Raw genomic sequence first — 20,121 nt, 5'->3', positions numbered from 1 at the left:
AGTTATTCCCTTTCCCCCCAGTTTCCTCAATGCTTTCCCTTCCTCAAACTTTTCTCCATATCACTTAGAACAGTGTTTCCTTAATATCTTTTGTGGAAATTTTCACAAATTTAATTTTTTCTCATCTTTATTCCTCTTGTTTTTGACGCATGGTTTTTAGATAATATAAATCGTTGGATCTATGCCACAAACTCTTTAACCATCCACACTAATGTATACAATTTAGTTGTTTGATTCTAACAAAAATCACTTTGAGTCCTGTGACATCCCATTGGGAGGCATCATTTTAATGATCTTAAACTGCTAGGTGATTGAGCTACATTAAAAATCTTAAATATTTTACTTAATAATATATTTTACTTAATAGTATATATTGTTTTATCCCTTTCTCATCAATTCTCTCGGACAGATTTGACTTGTAGACAGAACTCTAGGGGAAGCTAGCCAGCAATATTGAGACCTTAATGACTGAATCTGTGCTACAAGCTGAGTATTGCCTCCTTTGAATTTTCTTTGACAAGGGTAATCAGGTGAAAATGTTAATCACATTTTTTAAAGTAAAAAATTAATTTTCGTTTCCAAAAGTACTCTGTTAAAATATGCATAAGTAATAGATTAGCTTCTTTTAATATCTTAATTTTAGTGTTTTCTCCCCCCACCTTTTTTTAGCAAAGCCCTTCATGGAAATGTACAGCAGGAGCTGTAAATTTTTTCTGTAATACTCAAATTTTTTTAATTTCTTCATTTTTACTATTCTGTCTTATCACTTATCTCCTTCACCTACAGATCCAAGCTGTACTTGTATCTTACTCTTCTTCAAAATATGTATTCTACTGGTACTGAAGAGGATGTGTTCCAGGGACATACTTTGTTGTCAGAAATTCCATTACCAGAGGTAGAAATAATGTAAGAGACATGGAAACGTGTTTCAGGACTTCAGAAAAAGGAAAGATACCACAAAATTGCATGTACTGGGATGATTAGATATACATTTGGAGGGACTAAACAAAATCTGTGGGAGAGATACCTTTTACATTAAAGTTAGAGAATGTCTTTCAGTAAGAAAGTACCTGAGAAGAATTTTACGAAGTTAGATAGGTCTGGAACTTGAAAGAGTTTCAGACATATGAAATTGTTCAGTGGCAGAATCCAAGAATTTTTTTTTTTTTTTTTTTTTTTTGGCAGTTACAACCAGATTAGTTTCCAATTCATTTTTTTCTCAGCTAAATAAAGGCTGATCTTGGGAAAACTGTTTCCATATGTCCATCTACACCCATGCCTCCTATAAGATGTTAGCTAAAGCTTACCTTCTTGACCAGTATTTTGTATAATTTGATTTTGAGATTGGTTATTTCCCATTTGACTATGACCCAAATTCCCTTTGCCTACAAATGTAAATTTGTTTAGGTGGTATAATTGAGTGGCTGAAAATAGTGACTGAAGTGATCATGGAAGAATGGTAAACATTTATTCAAGAACCTATTCTTCACCATGTTGCTAAAGGAGAACAGGCTAAAAATAGGACAGTAGTTTTCCTCAAGAGAGGGAGTAGTTGCTCTACCCTGGAGAAATGGCTACAGAAATGGGTGGCAAGGGTCTTAACATAGAAAGCTTACTAAATTTAGGATTTTGCAAATTGGTAGCCTTAATACCTCTTTATGTATAGATTCAGACAAGGTGTGTAAGGGAATGATTTATATTCTGATTGCTACTGAAATACAGACTAGGGGGGAAAAGATCACACCAACTACTTCACCTAATTTATGAATTATTCTGTTTTGTTTTGTTTTTAATGTCAATGACTTCATTTTAAAGGAGCTTCATTCTCAGAAGATTCATTACTCAAGGTATTGTTATGTATTATTTTCCTTTTATGAAGTGTCAATGAATAGTTGTAGATATTTTTAAATATGTTTTTGAATTTTGCCTTATTGATTAAATTTTTGATTCAAAACCTGTTTATCTCCATCATGCAAAAGTTCTTAACAAATTGTCTATGTGTTTATTTTATGAACCTCCTTTGGAAACAACCTCCTTTGGGAATTTTGTAGTCCATTCAGTAAAATGAGTCATTTAGAAATAAGTTTCATGGTATTATTTTGGGAGAGGGGATTTTTTAAAAAATGATCTTTTATAAAAAAATCTCAAAGATCATGCATGTTTGTATGTTTGGGTGTTTCTGTTATGTACATTTTTCAGAGTCACTTCTCTTTCATAGATCCCTATGTACATCAGCTTTAGAAGATATCAACAATAAATTTTACAAAGTAATTGTACTGATTTACTTTTTTCACCGAATTGTGTTAAGAGTTTCACATGCACTACTGACTCATATTTTGGATTTACTTCATAATTTCCTAAGGATTAATGAGATTGAGTATCTTTTTACATGTTAGGTCTTATAGTTTTTGCTGTGATCTCTTGCCCATTTTTCTATTGAGCATCTTTTTTTTTCTCCCCTTATTGTTTTGTAGATTTTTTTTACATGTTCTACATAAGATTATTTTTGTTGGTTATATGTATTGCCAGCATCATCGTCCATTCAATGACCTTTCAGAGTATCTTTTGATGAACAGAAGTTACTAATTTTAATGTGGTTCATTTTATCAGTCATAAGACATCTTTCTCTTCCTGAGATCCTGAAGATATTCTCCTCTGTGATCTTCACAAAGCCTGGTTGTTTGGCCTTTGTATATTGTTCATTATAAGATTTTCTTTATTTCTTTCAAGTTTGGATTATATTAATTGTATTTTATTGAAGTTAGATCTTCAATAAACCCTTTGTGAAGGTTGTAATATAGATTTCAAGATTTATGTGGATATTTAGTTGATGTATTACCATTGGAAAAGACTATAGTTTTTTCACTGCTACTCACTATTGTCACTATTATCAATATATATGCTGGTTTTGGACTTGGTTTTGTGTCATTATTCTGTTTGTACATCTTTTCATGAATTCCAAATTTAATTTCATAAAACATTTTCATAATGAATGATTTAAGTCCTCCAATTTTGATCTTCAAGATTTCTTAGTTATCCTTTAGCTTTTACATTTCTGTATAAATTTTAGTCAGCTTGTCAATTTCCACCCTCAAAAACCTGTTTTTTGTGTGTGTGTGTTTGTTTAGTGGTAGTAGGAAAGCATTGTTTTAGTCAGATTTTTTGCTTTTGTGACTAAAGGATCTGACCAGAACAATTTTAGGAGGAAAAGTTTATTTGAGGGCTTAGGGTTTCAGAGGTCTTAGTCCATAGAAGGCTGGCTCCATTCCTTTGGGCTTCAGGTGAGGCTGAACATCATGGTAGAAGAGTGTGGCAAAGGGAGGCAACTCACATGGCAATCAGAAAGCAGAGAGAGCCTCCCCTTGTCAGGTAAAAACATATACCCCATAGCCAAGCCCCCAATGAATCACTTCTTCCAGCCACACCCCACCTGCCTCCAGTTACCACTCAGTTAATTCCTTCAGGGATTAATTCACTGATTAGGTTAAGGCTATGGCCCAATCATTTCTCTTCCAAAGCTTATATTGTCTTGCATGTGAGCTTTTGGGGAACACCACATCTGAAAATTAACAGGGATGCATTGAATTTATGTATCAATAATCTATTGAGTCAATCTTTGATCAAAATGTTGCCTCTTCTCTAGATCTTCTTCAATGCATGTCAATAAAGTTTTATAGTTTTGTTTTGAGATCCCTCCATCTTTTCCAGATTTATTCATGTTTGATATTTATTGAGGCTATAGAGAATTATTGATAGATGTCATTTAAAAACATTTTCTATTATTTGAGGGATACAGAGACATGCAATTGAGTTTTGTGTATTGGCCGAGTGAGTATTCAGCAAACTTGCTAAATTTACTTATTATTTCTTTTGGATTTTTTCACATACAGTTTATTCAGTGTGATGTCAAACAATAATGACATTTTTATTTCTTACTTTTTAATATTTTTTCCTTCTTATATTTTTGTACTATCTAGGAGTTCCAGTTTAATGTTGAAAAAAAGTGATGACAGTAAATATGCTTGCCTCTACCCAATCTTGGAAGAAAACTTGGTATTTCATCATTGAATACAATGTTTGTAGTAGATCTCCCCCCACCTCACTCCACCTCTTTTTTTTTTTTTTTTTTTGTACTGGAGATTGAACTCAGTGGTGCTCTACCACTAAGCTACATCCTCAGACCTTTTTTATTTTTTGATACAGGATCTCACCAAGTTGCTAAGGGTCTTGCTAAAATTCTGAGACTTGCCAACCTCCTGCCTCAGCCACCCAGGTCACTAGGATTACAAACATGAATCACAGCACCCAGCTGCAGTAGATTTTTTTTTTTTTTTTTTTTTTGGTAGATATCCTTAATCAAATGCAGGCAATTCCCCTCAATTACTAATGTTCTAAGAATTATAAATAAATGTCGGATATTTTCATATACCTATTGTTCATTATAAGATTTTCTTTATTTCTTTCATGTTTGGGTTATATTGATTGTATTTTGTCTTGTACTTGGGTTATAATTCAATAGTTACGAATTTTGGTGCTCCAGTTGTTTCAGTTTGTAACCATTAGGAACTCTTTGTTGGCTCCTATGTCCCTTTGACATAACCCTTCAAAATTTTCTTTGTAGAGTGTTTTTTTTTTTTTTTTTTTTAAAGAGTGAGTGAGAGAGAGAGAGGGGGAGAGAGAGAGAATTTTTAACATTTATTTTTTTAGTTTTCGGCGGACACAACATCTTTGTTTGTATGTGGTGCTGAGGATCGAACCCGGGCCACACGCATGCCAGGCGAGCGTGCTACCACTTGAGCCACATCCCCAGCCCTGTAGAGTGTTTTTGTATGTCCTGAAAACTACATAATGCTTCAGTTCATCTTCTATATTTCCTACCCCAGTCCTAGAATTGTACATTTCTTCAAGGAGCCCTGATTTCTTGTATTGTAGACATCAAGATCTAGATGCTAGTTTGCCAAAGGATTGCTATGCTTGTTGCTGAAGGATGTTACTTCAAGAAACTTTCACTTGACAGAGAAACAAAATATATGTGTATATATTGAGCACTACACAGGTTAAATATCTCTTATCCAAAATGAGGATCATAGTGTTTTAAATTTTGGAGTTTTTCAGATTTTGGAGTATTTGCATAGGGTATTGGTCAAGCATCTCTAATCAAAAAATCTGTGATTTGAAATGCTGAGAATCTGAAACTTTTTGCATATAGACATGATGATCTAAAAGCTTCAGGTTTGGGGAGTGTTTTGGATTTGGGGTTTTGGCTTAAGATTGTTCCAGGTGTGTGCACATATCAATAAATCTTTCTATTTGAAATGATTGGTATCAATATTACGGTAAACATGTTGATACTGATGTTTCTAACTATAATCAGTTAACACATAGAGCTAATTCTAGTGTACTCCACTTACCTGTAAAATTCCTCTTAAACCTGGTTCCCATTATGCAATCATCAATATACCTAATTTTAAACTTCAATATATCTCTTTAAGAGTATCAAAATTTTTATCTCATATGCATGTAGGCAAAAACTTTATGAACCAGAGTGCAGTGTTTATGTGTTGTTGTTTTTGCCTTTAATCTCACAGACTCTATTCACTTTCACCCATCCCCTTTAATGCAGTTGTTTCATACATTGGTAATGTAATTCGATTACCCTTTCACAGTCTACACTCGATCCTGTGCAGTTTCCTAAATTATTTTTAAAATTTTTGCATCCATTAGCATTCACTCTTTGGACTGCAGAGTTTCATGGATCTTGATGAAGACATAATGTCATTTATCTATCTATAAGATATCACAATGAGTAGATTATCTCTCTAAATTAATACTCTGTATTTCACCTATATATCTTACTCTTCTCCCTCTGAATCTCTGGCAACTATTGACCTTTGTGTTTTTTTATTGTCTCTATAGTTTTACTATTTACAGAATGTCTTCTCTTTGAAATTGTCTAGTAGCCTTTTTGGACTTGCTTTTGCTTAGAAATATTAATTAAGATCTATCTGTGTCCTTTTGTAGCTTGAAAAGTCATTTCTTTTTTTTTTTTTTTTTTTTTTTTTTAATTTTTTATTGTGGGTTGTTCAAAACATTACAAATTTCTTGACATATCATATTCCACACTTTGATTCAAGTGGGTTATGAACTCCCACCTTCACCCCATACACAGATTGCAGAATCACATCAGTTACACATCCATTGATTTACAAATTGCCATACTAGTGTCTGTTGTGCTTCGCTGCCTTTCACATCCTCCCCCCTCCCCCCTCCCCCCTCCCCACCTCTCCCCTCCCCTCCCCACCTCTCCCCTCCCCTCCCCTCCTCTATCTCTACCTCCTCCACTGTATAACCCTGAGGGTCTCCTTCCATTACCATGCAATTTCCCTTCTCTCTCCCTTTCCCTCCCACCTCTCATCCCTGTTAAATGTTAATCTTCTTCTCCTGCTCTTCGTCCCTACTCTGTTCTTAGTTACTCTCTTTATATCAAAGAAGACATTTGGCATTTGTTTTTTAGGGATTGGCTAGCTTCACTTAGCATAATCTGCTCTAATGCCATCCATTTCCCTGTAAATTCTATGATTTTGTCATTTTTTAATGCAGAGTAATATTCCATTGTGTATAAATGCCACATTTTTTTTATCCATTCGTCTATTGAAGGGCATCTAGGTTGGTTCCACAGTCTTGCTATTGTGAACTGTGCTGCTATGAACATCGATGTAGCAGTGTCCCTGTAGCATGCTCTTTTTAGGTCTTTAGGGAATAGACCAAGAAGGGGAATAGCTGGGTCAAATGGTGGCTCCATTCCCAGCTTTCCAAGAAATCTCCATACTGCTTTCCAAATTGGCTGCACCAATCTGCAGTCCCACCAGCAATGTACAAGTGTACCCTTTTCCCCACATCCTTGCCAGCACTTGTTGTTGTTTGACTTCCTAATGGCTGCCAATCTTACTGGAGTGAGATGGTATCTTAGGGTGGTTTTGATTTGCATTTCTCTGACAGCTAGAGATGTTGAGCATTTTTTCATGTACTTGTTGATTGACTGTATGTCCTCCTCTGAGAAGTGTCTGTTCAGGTCCTTGGCCCATTTGTTGATTGGGTTGTTTGTTCTCTTATTGTCTAATTTTTTGAGTTCTTTGTATACTCTGGATATTAGGGCTCTATCTGAAGTGTGAGGAGTAAAGATTTGTTCCCAGGGTGTAGGCTCCCTATTTACCTCTCTTATTGTTTCTTTTGCTGAGAAAAAACTTTTTAGTTTGAGTAAGTCCCATTTGTTGATTGTAGTTATTAACTTTTGTGCTATGGGTGTCCTATTGAGGAATTTGGAGCCCGACCCCACCGACTGTAGATCGTAGCCAACTTTTTCTTCTATCAGACGGCGCGTCTCTGATTTGATATCAAGCTCCTTGATCCATTTTGAATTCACTTTTGTGCATGGCGAGAGAAAGGGATTCAGTTTCATTTTGTTGCATATGGATTTCCAGTTTTCCCAGCACCATTTGTTGAAGATGCTGTCCTTCCTCCATTGCATGCTTTTAGCCCCTTTATCAAATATAAGATAGTTGTAGTTTTGTGGATCGGTTTCTGTGTCCTCTATTCTGTACCATTGGTCCACCCGCCTGTTTTGGTACCAGTACCATGCTGTTTTTGTTACTATTGCTCTGTAGTATAGTTTGAAGTCTGGTATCGCTATACCGCCTGATTCACACTTCTTGCTTAGCATTGTTTTTGCTATTCTGGGTCTTTTATTTTTCCATATGAATTTCATGATTGCTTTCTCTATTTCTACAAGAAATGCCGTTGGGATTTTGATTGGCATTGCATTAAACCTATAGAGAACTTTTGGTAATATCGCCATTTTGATGATGTTAGTTCTGCCTATCCATGAACAGGGTATATTTTTCCATCTTCTAAGATCTTCTTCTATTTCTCTCTTGAGGGTTCTGTAGTTTTCATTGTATAAGTCTTTCACCTCTTTTGTTAGGTTGATTCCCAAGTATTTTATTTTTTTTGAAGATATTGTGAATGGAGTGGTTGTCCTCATTTCCATTTCAGAGGATTTGTCGCTGATATACAGGAATGCCTTTGATTTATGCGTGTTGATTTTAAATCCTGCCACTTTGCTGAATTCATTTATTAGCTCTAATAGTTTCTTTGTAGAGCCTTTTGGGTCTGCTAGGTATAGAATCATATCATCTGCAAATAGTGATAATTTAAGTTCTTCTTTTCCTATTTTGATTCCTTTAATTTCTTTCGTCTGTCTAATTGCTCTGGCCAGTGTTTCGAGAACTATGTTGAAGAGAAGTGGAGAGAGAGGGCATCCCTGTCTTGTTCCAGATTTTAGAGGGAATGCCTTCAGTTTTTCTCCATTCAGAATGATGCTAGCCTGAGGCTTAGCATAGATTGCTTTTACAATATTGAGGTATGTTCCTGTTATCCCTAGTTTTTCTAGAGTTTTGAACATAAAGGGATGCTGTACTTTGTCGAATGCTTTTTCCGCATCTATTGAGATGATCATATGGTTCTTATTTTTAAGTCTATTGATGTGGTGAATAACATTTATTGATTTCCGTATATTGAACCAGCCTTGCATCCCAGGGATGAATCCTACATTTCTTTTTATTGTTAAATAATATTCCATTGTGTGGATGTACATTACTGTAATATACCTCAGGTTGTCTTGGTTGCTTTCACTTTTGAGTGGTTATGAATAGAACTGTTGTACACACTGATTATGTAGGATTTTATTCATACATAAATTTTTGTTAAGTTAGTGGATAAATGAGTACTATAATTGCTGAATGTGTGGTAAGACTATGATTAGTTGTGTAAGAAACTGCCAAACCATCTCCCAAAATGGCTATACTACTTTGAATTCTCACTAGCAATAGAGTTTTGTTTCTTCATATCCTCAAATACATTTGGTTATTAATAGGCTTATTTTTGTTGTGTTTTGTTTTTGGATTCTAGCAATTCTAATAGGTGTGAAGTAGTATCTTGTTATGCTTTGGATATGACATGTCCTCCAAAAGTTCCTGGATTAATGCAGGAATAGTCAGAGTTGAAATGATTAGATTATAAGAGCTGTGACCAAATCAATCCATTCTAGTTTGAATGGACTAACAGAGTGGTAACTCTAGTGAGTGGAGGTCACTAGAGAAAGTAGGTCACTGGGGCGTGTCCTAGAAGGGTTTGTCTTCCTTGTAACCCATTCCCCCTTCTCTTTCTGCCTCCTGGTTGCCATGAAGTGAATAGCTTTCCTCTGCCAGAACCTTTGACCATGATGTTCTGCCTCAACTTGGGAGCCCAGAGCAATGAGGTCTGTCAACTATGGACTGACATTTCTGAAATCCTGAGTCTCAAATAAATTTTTCCTCCTCTAAGTTGTTCTTCTCGAGTATTTTGGTCATAGCAGAGAAAAGCTGATTAACACATATCTCATTGTTTTATTTTTAAATTGCAATTACCTGATGATATGTTGAGCATCTATTTAAATATTTTATAAAAATTTTTAAAATTTATTTATTGGTGCATGTGAATTATACAGAATAGTGAGTTTTCTTGTATTCTATTTGTACATGCATATAACACATAATCTGACCAGTATTACTCTCTAGTAATTTCCCTACCTTTGTCCCTTCCTCTAATGGTTTGTTTCTACTTTCATGACATTCTTTTTTTTTTTTTTTATTTCCCCTCTAGCTTTTATATACAAGAGAAAGTATATGATACTTGTCTTTCTGTGTCTGGTTTATTTTGCTTAACATGATGTCCTCCAGTTCTCATTTTCCTGCAAATAAAATAATTAATTTCATTCTTTATTACTGAGTATAACTCCATTTTGTGTGTGTGAGTGTGTATATACATACTTTATTTTCTTTATCCATTAATCTGTTGACAGACATCTAGGTCAGTTTCAATTTGGCTGTTGTGAATTGTGCTGCAATAAACATGAGTATGCAGGTATCCCTAAGCATACTGATTTTAATTCTTCTGGGCACAAGTATTACTGTTTCATATTGTTTTGCTTTTGTTTCTCTGAGCTTGGGGTTGAATCCAGACCCTCTTATATACAGGGCAAGTCCTGACTTAAATTATCTTGGATAAATACTGAGGAGCAGTATTGCTGAATCATATGATAGTTCTATTTTTAGTTTTTTGAGCAATCTCCATACTGATTTCCATAGTAGCTGTACTAATTTACATTCCAGACTATGTAAGAATTCCTTTTCCCCAGCTTCCTCACCAGCATTTATTGTTCACATTCTTGATGATTGTTGCCATTCTGACTGTGATGAGATAGAATCTCAGTATAGTTTTGATTTGCACTTCCCTGATGGCTAAACATGTTGAACATATTATAATATAATTGTTATATAATGGTTTTTATTTATTCCTTTGAGAAGTGTATGTTAGATCATTTGTCCATTTATTTAATTTTTTAAGTCTTTTTTAGTTCTTTATGTTTTTGGATATTAATCATCTTTCAGTAGAATAACTGGCAAAGATTTTCACCCATTGCAGGCTGTGTGTCTTTATGCTGATTTTTCCTTTGTTGTACAGAAGCTTTTTAATTTGATGCCATCCCATTTATTGATTCTTACTTTTATTTCCTGAGCTCTAGGAGTCTTATTTAGGAAGTTGTTTCTTGTACTTCCTATTGAATTATTTCTCTTGTTTTCTTTTCTAACAGTTATAAACCTTCTGGTGTTATACCATTTTGAGTTGACTTTTATGCAGGGCGAGAATATCTTATATGCTTGTATGCCACCTGTATTTCTCTTTGGTGAATTCTCTGTTCAGATCTTTTGCCCAGTTTTTAATTGAGTTGTTGGCTTTATGCTCTTCAATTTGAGTTCTTTGGATATTTTGGAAACAAGTCTTTACCCAATATGTGTTTTGTAACACCATAACCTCTTTTTGTTCTCTTAACAATATCTTCCATAGAACAGAAGTTTTAATTTTAATGAAACTTAGCTTACCATTTTTTGGTTTTATGGATTATAAATTGATATTATCTAGAAACTCATTGCTAAACTCAAGGTCATATCAGTTTTCTACTATATTTCCTCTTAAAGTTTTATACTTTTACATTATACATTAAGATCCATGATCCTTCTAAACTAAATTTTGTAAAACATATAAGGTCTGTATAGAGATTCCTTTTGATTCTCTTCATATGTGATATATTTATTTTTCTTTGGATGTTTTTAGAACAACTGCTTTTCTCTTATGAGATACATCACATTGATATATCTTGGCATGAGTTTTATTTCACTTATGTTGATCACTCAATGACTCTTTCAGTCTAGAAAATAATGACATTTAGGTCTAAGAGGTGTTTTTGTATTATTTCACACCTTCTTCCCTCATTGTCTCTGATGACTTTCTGGAATTTCCATTCATTAGATGTCAGACCTTTTGGTTTGATCCCCTGGTTTTCTTATACTTTTCCATGTTTGTATCTTTTCATCCTTTGTATAATATATTTATTTTTTCAAACTTATCTTCTAATTTTTATTGAAATTTTTATTTTTATTATTATTTTAAATTGTTTTTGATTTTTAGTTAAATTTCATTATAGTGTAAAAGCAGACATTGTATGATTTCTATTCTTTTAAGTTTGCTACAGTGTTTTATGGTCTATTATGAGTCTACTTTAGTGAATGTTCCATGTGTTCTTATGAATGTGTATTCTGCAATTGTTGGGTGAAGTCGTTTTTAGATATCTGTTATATCCAGTTAATTGATGGTGTCATAAGTCCTTACTTATCTTCTGTCTGCTAGATCTGGACATTTATTATAGAAGGGTGTCAGAAGTCTCCAGTTAAAATAGTGAATTTATCTGTTTCTCCCCGCAGTTCTCACATATTTTGATGTTCTTTTGTCAGGTGCATATATGTTAAGGATTATTATATTTTCTTGGAGTTTGATTTTATCATTATGTAATGTCCCTCTTTATCACTGATACCTTTTCATATTGTAAAATACGCTATGTCTGAACTTAATATAGTTATTCACACTTTTTTGATGAGTCTTACCATGTTTTTTTTCTCTATCCATTTGCTTTTAATCTATATGTGTCTCTTTTAAAATGGTCTTCTTACAGAAAGCATATAGTTGGATCTTGTTTTTTTTTAATTCACTCTGACAGTCTCTGACTCATTTTTAAATTATGACAAACTTTTTCATTCTTTTTTAAGCCTTCTATTCAGTTTTTTAAAATATTTTTTAGTTGTAGTTGGACAAAATACATTTATTTTATTTATTCATTTTTATGTGGTGCTGAGGATCGAACCCAGTGCCCTTCATATGCTAAGAGAGCACTACACCATTGAGCCACAACGCCAATCCCCCCAATTCAGTTTTAATATTCTTTCTAACCTTATTGAGAATATGGATGGCCCCTAGCTTACAATGAAAGGTCCAACTTAAATTTTCAACTTTACAGTGTGTTTAATGAGAATAATAAATGCATTTTCTTTCTTTTCCTTTTTTTCTTTCTTTCTTTCATTTTCAGTACTGAGAATTGCACTGAAAATCAAAGTCCTACGACTGTAGACGCACTAGGCAAGTACTCTATCACTAAGCTATATCCCATCCTGCATTTTTGACTTATCACTCTTTTCAACTTACAGTAGGTTTATTGGGATGTAACCCCACATCATAAGTCTGTGTTATACTTTTCATTTTTAAATTTTCTTTTATTTTCTGCATTAATTCTGTATCTACCACATTTAAAAATTTATTTCATATTGATCTCTGCCTACATCCTGAAGGCTTTTTTCTAATAGTTATTGATCTTTGGGTATATATTCAGTTTTAAACATGAATCTCTACAAAGAGGTGCTTGACTAGGGCCTATGAATGGGATAGTTTTGCTGTAGGTTTATTGGTTGTGATCCTGGCCATTTTAGTAGATATATCCCTCAAATGTCAGCAATGTTAAGATATTTTTCTCTAGGTTTATCTACTTTCTCTAGAGTAGAACTTGCCAGTTTGCTGTCATCAAGGATATGTTTAGCTAATAGCTATCTTGAAGCTGAGGTGTAGGAATAAATTATACTATTTGATTTTTTTTCTTTAATCTTTCTTCCTTCTAGCATTTGTTCTATATTTTTGCCTTGCCTCATGTTTCCCAGTTTGGTATCTCTTTGTTTCATTTTCCTCAGAATGTAAATTTATTGTCTTTTTCCAGAAAAAGAGAGAAGTAGTTACCTAGCCAAACAAGTTATTGGAGGTGTAAGACCAGAGGGGATAGGAAAAGTAAACGTCTAGGGTTTAGACACACCTTATATGGACTTTCAAATAATTTTTCTTATACTTCATTCTCTTGGCCTTACTTGTGTCCCTTTCAGAAGTATCTGGTGCCCCTTATTTGTGAACCTATGTAGTTTCTATTGTTTCCTAAATTGCTCTTTGTCTGCTCTGCTAGATTGGCTGTCACTCATCCATCTGCTTTCCATTTTCCATAATTTTGTTGATTATTATTTTATCACATTAAATCTCCTCCAGTTGTCTTTATCCTGGAGGGTATATATAATTTTTAGTTATTTACTTTCATCTTAGTGGTGTTTAGAAAATGGAAATGAAGCTATATTCTTTTAATCTGTCTTATGTAGGTGGACCTTGAACTTATTTATTTATTTATTTAATGGATTTTGTTCATCTATATTTATTTGTAAAGAAAGCATCTGATTGGCAACTGTGTGAGGTCAGAGCCTTAGGAATAATGACTATGTCTCTGCCAAATTTCTGTGTCTTCATTTTTTACTGATTGCATCATGTAAATCTTATGTAAGTATCTAAAATAGTCACTGATAGAGGCCATTTTAACTTGCTGTGTCTTTCCAAATTCTACTTTATTGTTCAAAGCAAAACATTTGGGAGAATGTCATATGAAATCCGTTGTAAGAACATGAACATAAAGCAAACTTTTTTGCAAGGGAAAGATAATGGGTGGTAGGAAAGAAGCTCACTGTACATTCTAGAATTTATAGTAGATACAAGTCAGTAAGTACTTGACAGGTAGGAAAGATAATAGCAGAAATAGAGCTGGGATAAAATCAACATAGCAAGTGCCCATGAGAGAGATGAACAAGGAAGAGTAGAGAAATTTCAAAATGTAAACTGACTTAACCACTCTTTCTTGGATTTTTATTTTTATGTGATAAATTAGATTATTTCAAGAGTTGGAGCTGAATCTAATGTTAAATAATGGCAACAGGTGACTTAAAAAGAAGCTTACGGAACCTAGAACAAGTGCTTCGCTTGCTAAATTATCCTGAAGAAGTGGACTGTGTAGGGTAAGTTATAATATCAAACTTATTTGTATTATTTTGATAATAATTTAGAGGGAATACCTAAATAAAAACAAAGATTTTATCCTATTTAAATTTCCTTTGAAATACTTAAAATATTTGAGAAAGGACATTTTAGAAGTTTGTATATAAGTATTGATTAGTGAGAAATTCCAACCCAAGAGAATTAAGATACTATTTATATAAGTGCATTATACACTAGTATAAAGTATTATTTCTCTATAACTTTTAAATTTATAGAAATATGACAAACTGATTTTATTAGTTATAATCTACTACTCATTCAGTTGAATCATATTTCTTATTTTTTAATATATTCAAAATAACCAGAGAGCTTGCTGCTTTTTTTTGTAGAATATAGCAACATACGTTCTCCTTTATAAATGCCCATCTGATGTGATAATCATTATATTTTTTATATTTAATTTATCTGTTTTTTCATAGCACATATTCTTACCTATTATCATTGGTTGATTGATTGATTAAATATTTCTCCCAGTAGAATGGAAGCTGAAGTCTGAGATTTTTGTTTTGTTCATTACAGAAACTCTACATTTAGAATTGTACCCGGCATATATTAGGAGTTGGTTAGTTGATAGACATTTATCGAGTGGAAGAGTATCAAGGGACAAGTCCAGGTTAGGTATATATTCAAGTAGTGGAATTAAACTAACGACTAAGTAGAATCCTCATAGGAGAATGGATATTCTAATTATACACTAGGGAGGACTAATCCCAAGAGAAGGCTGTAAGTAAAAAGGATAGTGAGAATAAGGAGAAAGTTTAATTTCTATTACTTTGTGCCGCAGTCTGGCTGGGCACAAATCACGAGCCACTGAAGCAGGAACAAACTTTATTTTTAAACTGCAGGAAAACACTTCACACAGCTCCCGGGGAATCCTCCCGAACGCGCCACGAGGCTTGTCCAGGAACCCCCAGCCGGAAATATCTCTCCCGGAAATCCCTCCTCCTGCACTTCCCCAACCAATGGGAACTCTCGGGGAATCCCCGGAAATCCCCATGAGAACTCCAAAATAGTGCGAGAACTCAAAAGTTGCGGCATAGGCGGATAGTAATGCCTCGCCTGTCAATCAATACTGTTGGCAAAATGCCAGGGGCCATACAGACTCCGCCGTGGCTCTCAGCATCTCCCCCTTTTTGTTTAATTAAACAACAAGCAATGTGGCTTAGGGACCGTGCCTGTTAGGCAGTCCAATTCAACATATGGTCCTTACCCGTCATCGGATGAACTGACCTCTAGGCGTCAGCCTCCTGTCTTAGGTTGGTACCACTGCAATTGGATCATACCCGTCACTGACTACCGGTCCAGCATACAGCCATACTTGTGGATAGGCCTTTGCACCAGTGGGGGGTGAGGTTCTTTGCCTCACCTCTGTTGGCCCCCAAATTTTAGACCATCACTAGTAGAAGGGAGGAGGATGCAAAATGCCATGACACTAAGCCAATTGAGGGCTCCTTTGAAAAATTGTACCACCGGTGACACCATCAGCAAAAATACTCCAGCACTACCACAATTCGCTGTACCAACAGATAGTTCACAATGCATACAAATGATACATAGTCCAGGCAAGGTCTGCAAGCAATTCAAAGCAGAGGAATCTGTCAATATGTCCATTTCCTCCCAAAGTAAATCAACTCCTTAATTGAGCATTACTTGTTGAGTTATTATTCATTGATGCATCAGTTTTTACAGTTTGTTGTGATAACTATCGAAGAAGCTGTAGTTTGGTTTTATCTTTGTCTTCACCGGCACTGGGATGAAGATAGGAATTCTGGCAATGATGCTAAGAAAAAAATTATGTAACATTCCAACAGGCACTAAGAAAACAATTTTTTGAACAATTTACATTATCCTGAACAGAATTATTAAATATAATGAGAAGGAAAGGTGAAAGTAAACAACCAGATCTGTTAACCTCCTTATTTGTTCACATATTAAAACAATTTTCAACAGCTGTTTACCCAATCTAAATTAAACCATTAAAATCACATGAATAAAAAAAATTCGGATCCATTTATTCATGAGCGCTCCTCATATATGATATATGGACATACACACATACAGACATACAACACAAAACAGAAGTGTGCACACATAACATACAACACATAAGACAATAGTAAAGGCCTTGTAGCTTTACCTAGGTGAAATCTCCATTGCAATGCTTAAAAACTCCACAGTCAAAAAATAAAACTGATCAGAAAAACATTAACCTAGGTCTGTATGAGCTCAAAAATAAAATAGAACTTTATGATGTGGGAAAAGGTAAATAATAAAATAAATATTGAAAAAAACATCCTGGTTAATCACCGTCGCAGATGTAAGAATAGCCAAACTGGAGTTCTGGATATCAGCTGTTATGGATTTGAGTCAAATCATCTTCCTTTTGGCCTGTAGAAATTGTTTTAGTTAATCTCTCTGGAATCCAAATCGGCTGCTGTTCTCCCTGTGGAAAAACACAAACAGAACCCCGACTCCAGACAATCACTGGGTCAGGACCTTTCCATTGTCCTGTTAGAATATCCTTCCAAAGTACCTTAGGCTTATGTACATTTTTTGGACACATATGCCTTTCCGCAGCACTAAGCCCTGAGGAATCCAAATTTAAAAAGTTTAGAGTAAAAAGGGTTATTTTAAGTTTATCTTTGGGTGACATATACCCCTTTCCAATTCCCTCTTTTTGCTTTAGTAAGTACATTTTAATAGTTTGATGAGCTCTTTCAACTATGCCTTGTCCCTGTGGATTGTATGGAATTCCTGTTATATGAGTAATGCCAAATGATGAGCAAAATTGTTTAAAAGAGGTAGAAATATAACCAGGACCATTATCTGTTTTTAACTGTTTTGGAACGCCCACAGTGGCAAAATTTTGTAAGCAATGAGCTATAACATCTTTAGTTTTTTCTCCGGAATGAAGGGAGCCCATCAAAAATCCGGAAGAAGTATCAACTGTAACATGCAAATATTTTAATTTTCCAAATTGTGGCAAGTGTGTGACGTCCATCTGCCAAATATGGTTAGGTATCAGTCCTCTAGGATTGACTCCAAGATTAACTTGTGGTAAAAAGGTCACACAATTTTGACATTGTTTTATTATTTGTCTAGCTTGTTCCTTAGTTATTTTAAAACGCTTTTGTAAAGTATTAGCATTGACATGGAACCTTTTATGAAAATGTGTAGCTTCTTCTAGTGTAGAGAAAATATGTATGTCATGTGTAGTTTTATCTGCTAAATCGTTGCCCAAACTAAGGGCTCCAGGCAATCCTGTATGTGCTCTGATATGTCCTATAAAGAATGGATCTTTTCTGTCCCAGATTACACTTTGTATAGCAGAAAACAAAGAGAAAACAGTAGAGGAAGGGGAAATCCTGCCAGCATCTTCAAGGGATACTATAGCATTAACTACATACTGACTATCAGAGAATAAATTAAATACAGAATCTTTAAACATCACAAAAGCTTGTAAAACTGCATTAAGCTCTACCTTTTGAGCTGATTGTTTGGGTACTAAAAATGTAAAAGTTTGATCAGGGGTAACTACTGCTGCTGTACCATTATTTGACCCATCAGTGAATACATTTGGAGCATTCATGATAGGGGTTTTTCTTGTCATTTTTGGAAAAACTACAGGATGCGAAGACCAAAAAGACAACAAAGGATTAGATGGTAAGTGATTATCAAATGAAACATTAGATTTACACATGATTATTGCCCAAGTATTTAACTCATTAGCTAACTCATCAATTTGATCCATAGTATATGGAGTAATAATTTTATTGGGAGAAATTCCAAACACTCCCTTTGCTGCTTTTATTCCTTTGAGTATTAATTGTCCTACAGCCTCAGGATACCTAGTAAGAATAGTGTTAGGAGAATAAGATAAATGTATCCACAATAATGGACCTTCTTGCCAAAATACTCCTGTAGGAATATTTTTTGTTGGTATTACAATAAATAATAAAGGCAAAGTTATATCAATTCTATCCAAATGCATATTTTCCATATATGTTTCAATAATTTTTAATGCCTTTCTTGCTTCAGGCGTTAACATGCGGGGTGAATTTGGATCTGATGGACCTTTTAGGATATCAAATAAAGGTCCCAACTCTCCTGTTGGTATGCCTAGATAAGGCCTTATCCAATTTATGTCTCCTAATAACTTTTGAAAGTCGTTAAGTGATTTGAGTTGATCTACTCGTATTTGAATTTTTGGTGGACGGACCATGGTTGAGGATAATAGAACTCCTAAATAATTAATTGGAAAATTTAATTGTACTTTATCTATTGCTATCTCTAGATTATAATTTTTTAATAAATTTGTAAGTGTGGCATAACATTCTAGCAATGTGTTTTTATCTTTGTGTGCTAACAATACATCATCCATATAGTGAAATATTTGTAGTTTAGGATTTTGATTTCTAAGTGGCTGGATTGCTTTGTTAACATAAATTTGACACATAGTTGGGCTGTTAGCCATCCCTTGAGGGAGTACTTTCCATTCATATCTCTGATCAGGACCTTCATGATTCAGTGCAGGGATAGTAAATGCAAAATGTGGACTATCCTCAGGATGAATTGGAATTGAAAAAAAACAATCTTTAATATCTATAGCTAAAACGTACCAGGTTTTTGGCAAAGCAGACAATTGAGGAATCCCTGATTGAGCAGGTCCCATAATAACCATCTCATTATTAATGGCTCTTAAATCTTGCAATAATCTCCATTTACCAGATTTCTTTTTAATGACAAAAATGGGAGTATTGTAAGGAGATACGGAAGGTTGTATATGTCCCTCCGCTAATTGTTGTTTGACCAGGTCATGGGCTGCTTGTATCTTTTCTTTAGTCAGGGGCCACTGAGGAACCCATACTGGTCTATCTGATTTCCAAGTAATTTTTATTGCCTCAGTGACCCCTTCTGAAAACCCAGTCCATGTCTATTTATTCCCTGATCTATCTGAATTGGTGCTGCTATGCCTTGTTCTCCTAATCTTTTTTCTTTCCTGAAACCTTGTCTAGCCCTAATAGTGGGCGCATTTGGATTGATGTTATTTGTTAATGTCAAACCTAATTGATCTAGGACATCTCGTCCCCATAAATTTATAGGAAGATGATCCAATACATATGGCTGTATAGTTCCTTCACATCCTTCAGGATCCTTCCAATCTAATACCATTGCACTTCTATGGGGATTAGTCGCCACTCCTAGGCCTCGAAGCGTTTGAGTGGCTTGTTGTAACGGCCAATGTTTTGGCCATTCTTGACGAGATATGATGCTAAGGTCTGCACCTGTATCCAGTAGTCCATTAAATTCATGTCCTTGAATATTTAGTTTTAGCATGGGACGAGAATCTAAATTTAAAGACAGCATAGCCCAATCTACACCTGTGGAGCCTAATCCCCTGGAACCTCTTTCTATAGTACTACTGGAAAATTTATCATGTAGGCTGGGTATTATTAATAACTGTGCTATTCTATCTCCTGGTGAAATTACTGATATACCCTTTGGAGAGCTAGCTATAATTTTTATTTCACCTTCATAATCGGGATCAATTACCCCGGGACTTATCATAAGTCCTTTTAGCGTAGAAGAACTGCGTCCTAACAATAAGCCTACTGTTCCTTGGGGAAGAGGTCCTTTTACTCCTGTGGGAATGATTTGAACTCCCATCTCTGGAGTTAGTACTGCTCTGGCGGAGGCGCAGATGTCCAACCCTGCGCTTCCTCTGGTTCGTCTGATGAGAGATCTGATGGATAATGTGTCCTGGGCACTACCCTGATG

General features: G+C 34.7%; 1 protein-coding gene across 7 annotated transcripts in view; it reads left to right on the top strand.

Annotated features, from left to right (window-relative positions):
- Cep44 (centrosomal protein 44) overlaps window positions 1–20,121 on the top strand; it is a 45,778-nt gene that overhangs the window by 958 nt on the left and 24,699 nt on the right. For 2 of the 7 annotated variants that reach the window (XM_046427520.2, XM_046427526.2), the window contains exon 2: window positions 14,177–14,303. In XM_046427520.2, coding sequence (XP_046283476.1) covers window positions 14,215–14,303 — 89 coding nt within the window. In that variant the 5' untranslated portion in view covers window positions 14,177–14,214. Of the gene's footprint in view, window positions 1–786; window positions 907–1,815; window positions 1,848–12,517; window positions 12,568–14,176; window positions 14,304–20,121 lie in introns of all 7 variants that reach the window. The other 5 variants (XM_058573676.1, XM_046427524.2, XM_046427522.2 and 2 more) reach the window with 5 other exon arrangements.

Source organism: Marmota monax, unplaced genomic scaffold (assembly GCF_021218885.2).
Source record: "Marmota monax isolate L192 unplaced genomic scaffold, Marmota_monax_Labrador192_F-V1.1 WCK01_AAM20220418_F8-fsc00159, whole genome shotgun sequence".
Classification (NCBI taxonomy): Eukaryota; Metazoa; Chordata; class Mammalia; order Rodentia; family Sciuridae; genus Marmota; species Marmota monax.
The sequence above is the reverse complement of the archived record's forward strand: the minus strand, read 5'-3'. Positions and strand labels throughout refer to the sequence as shown.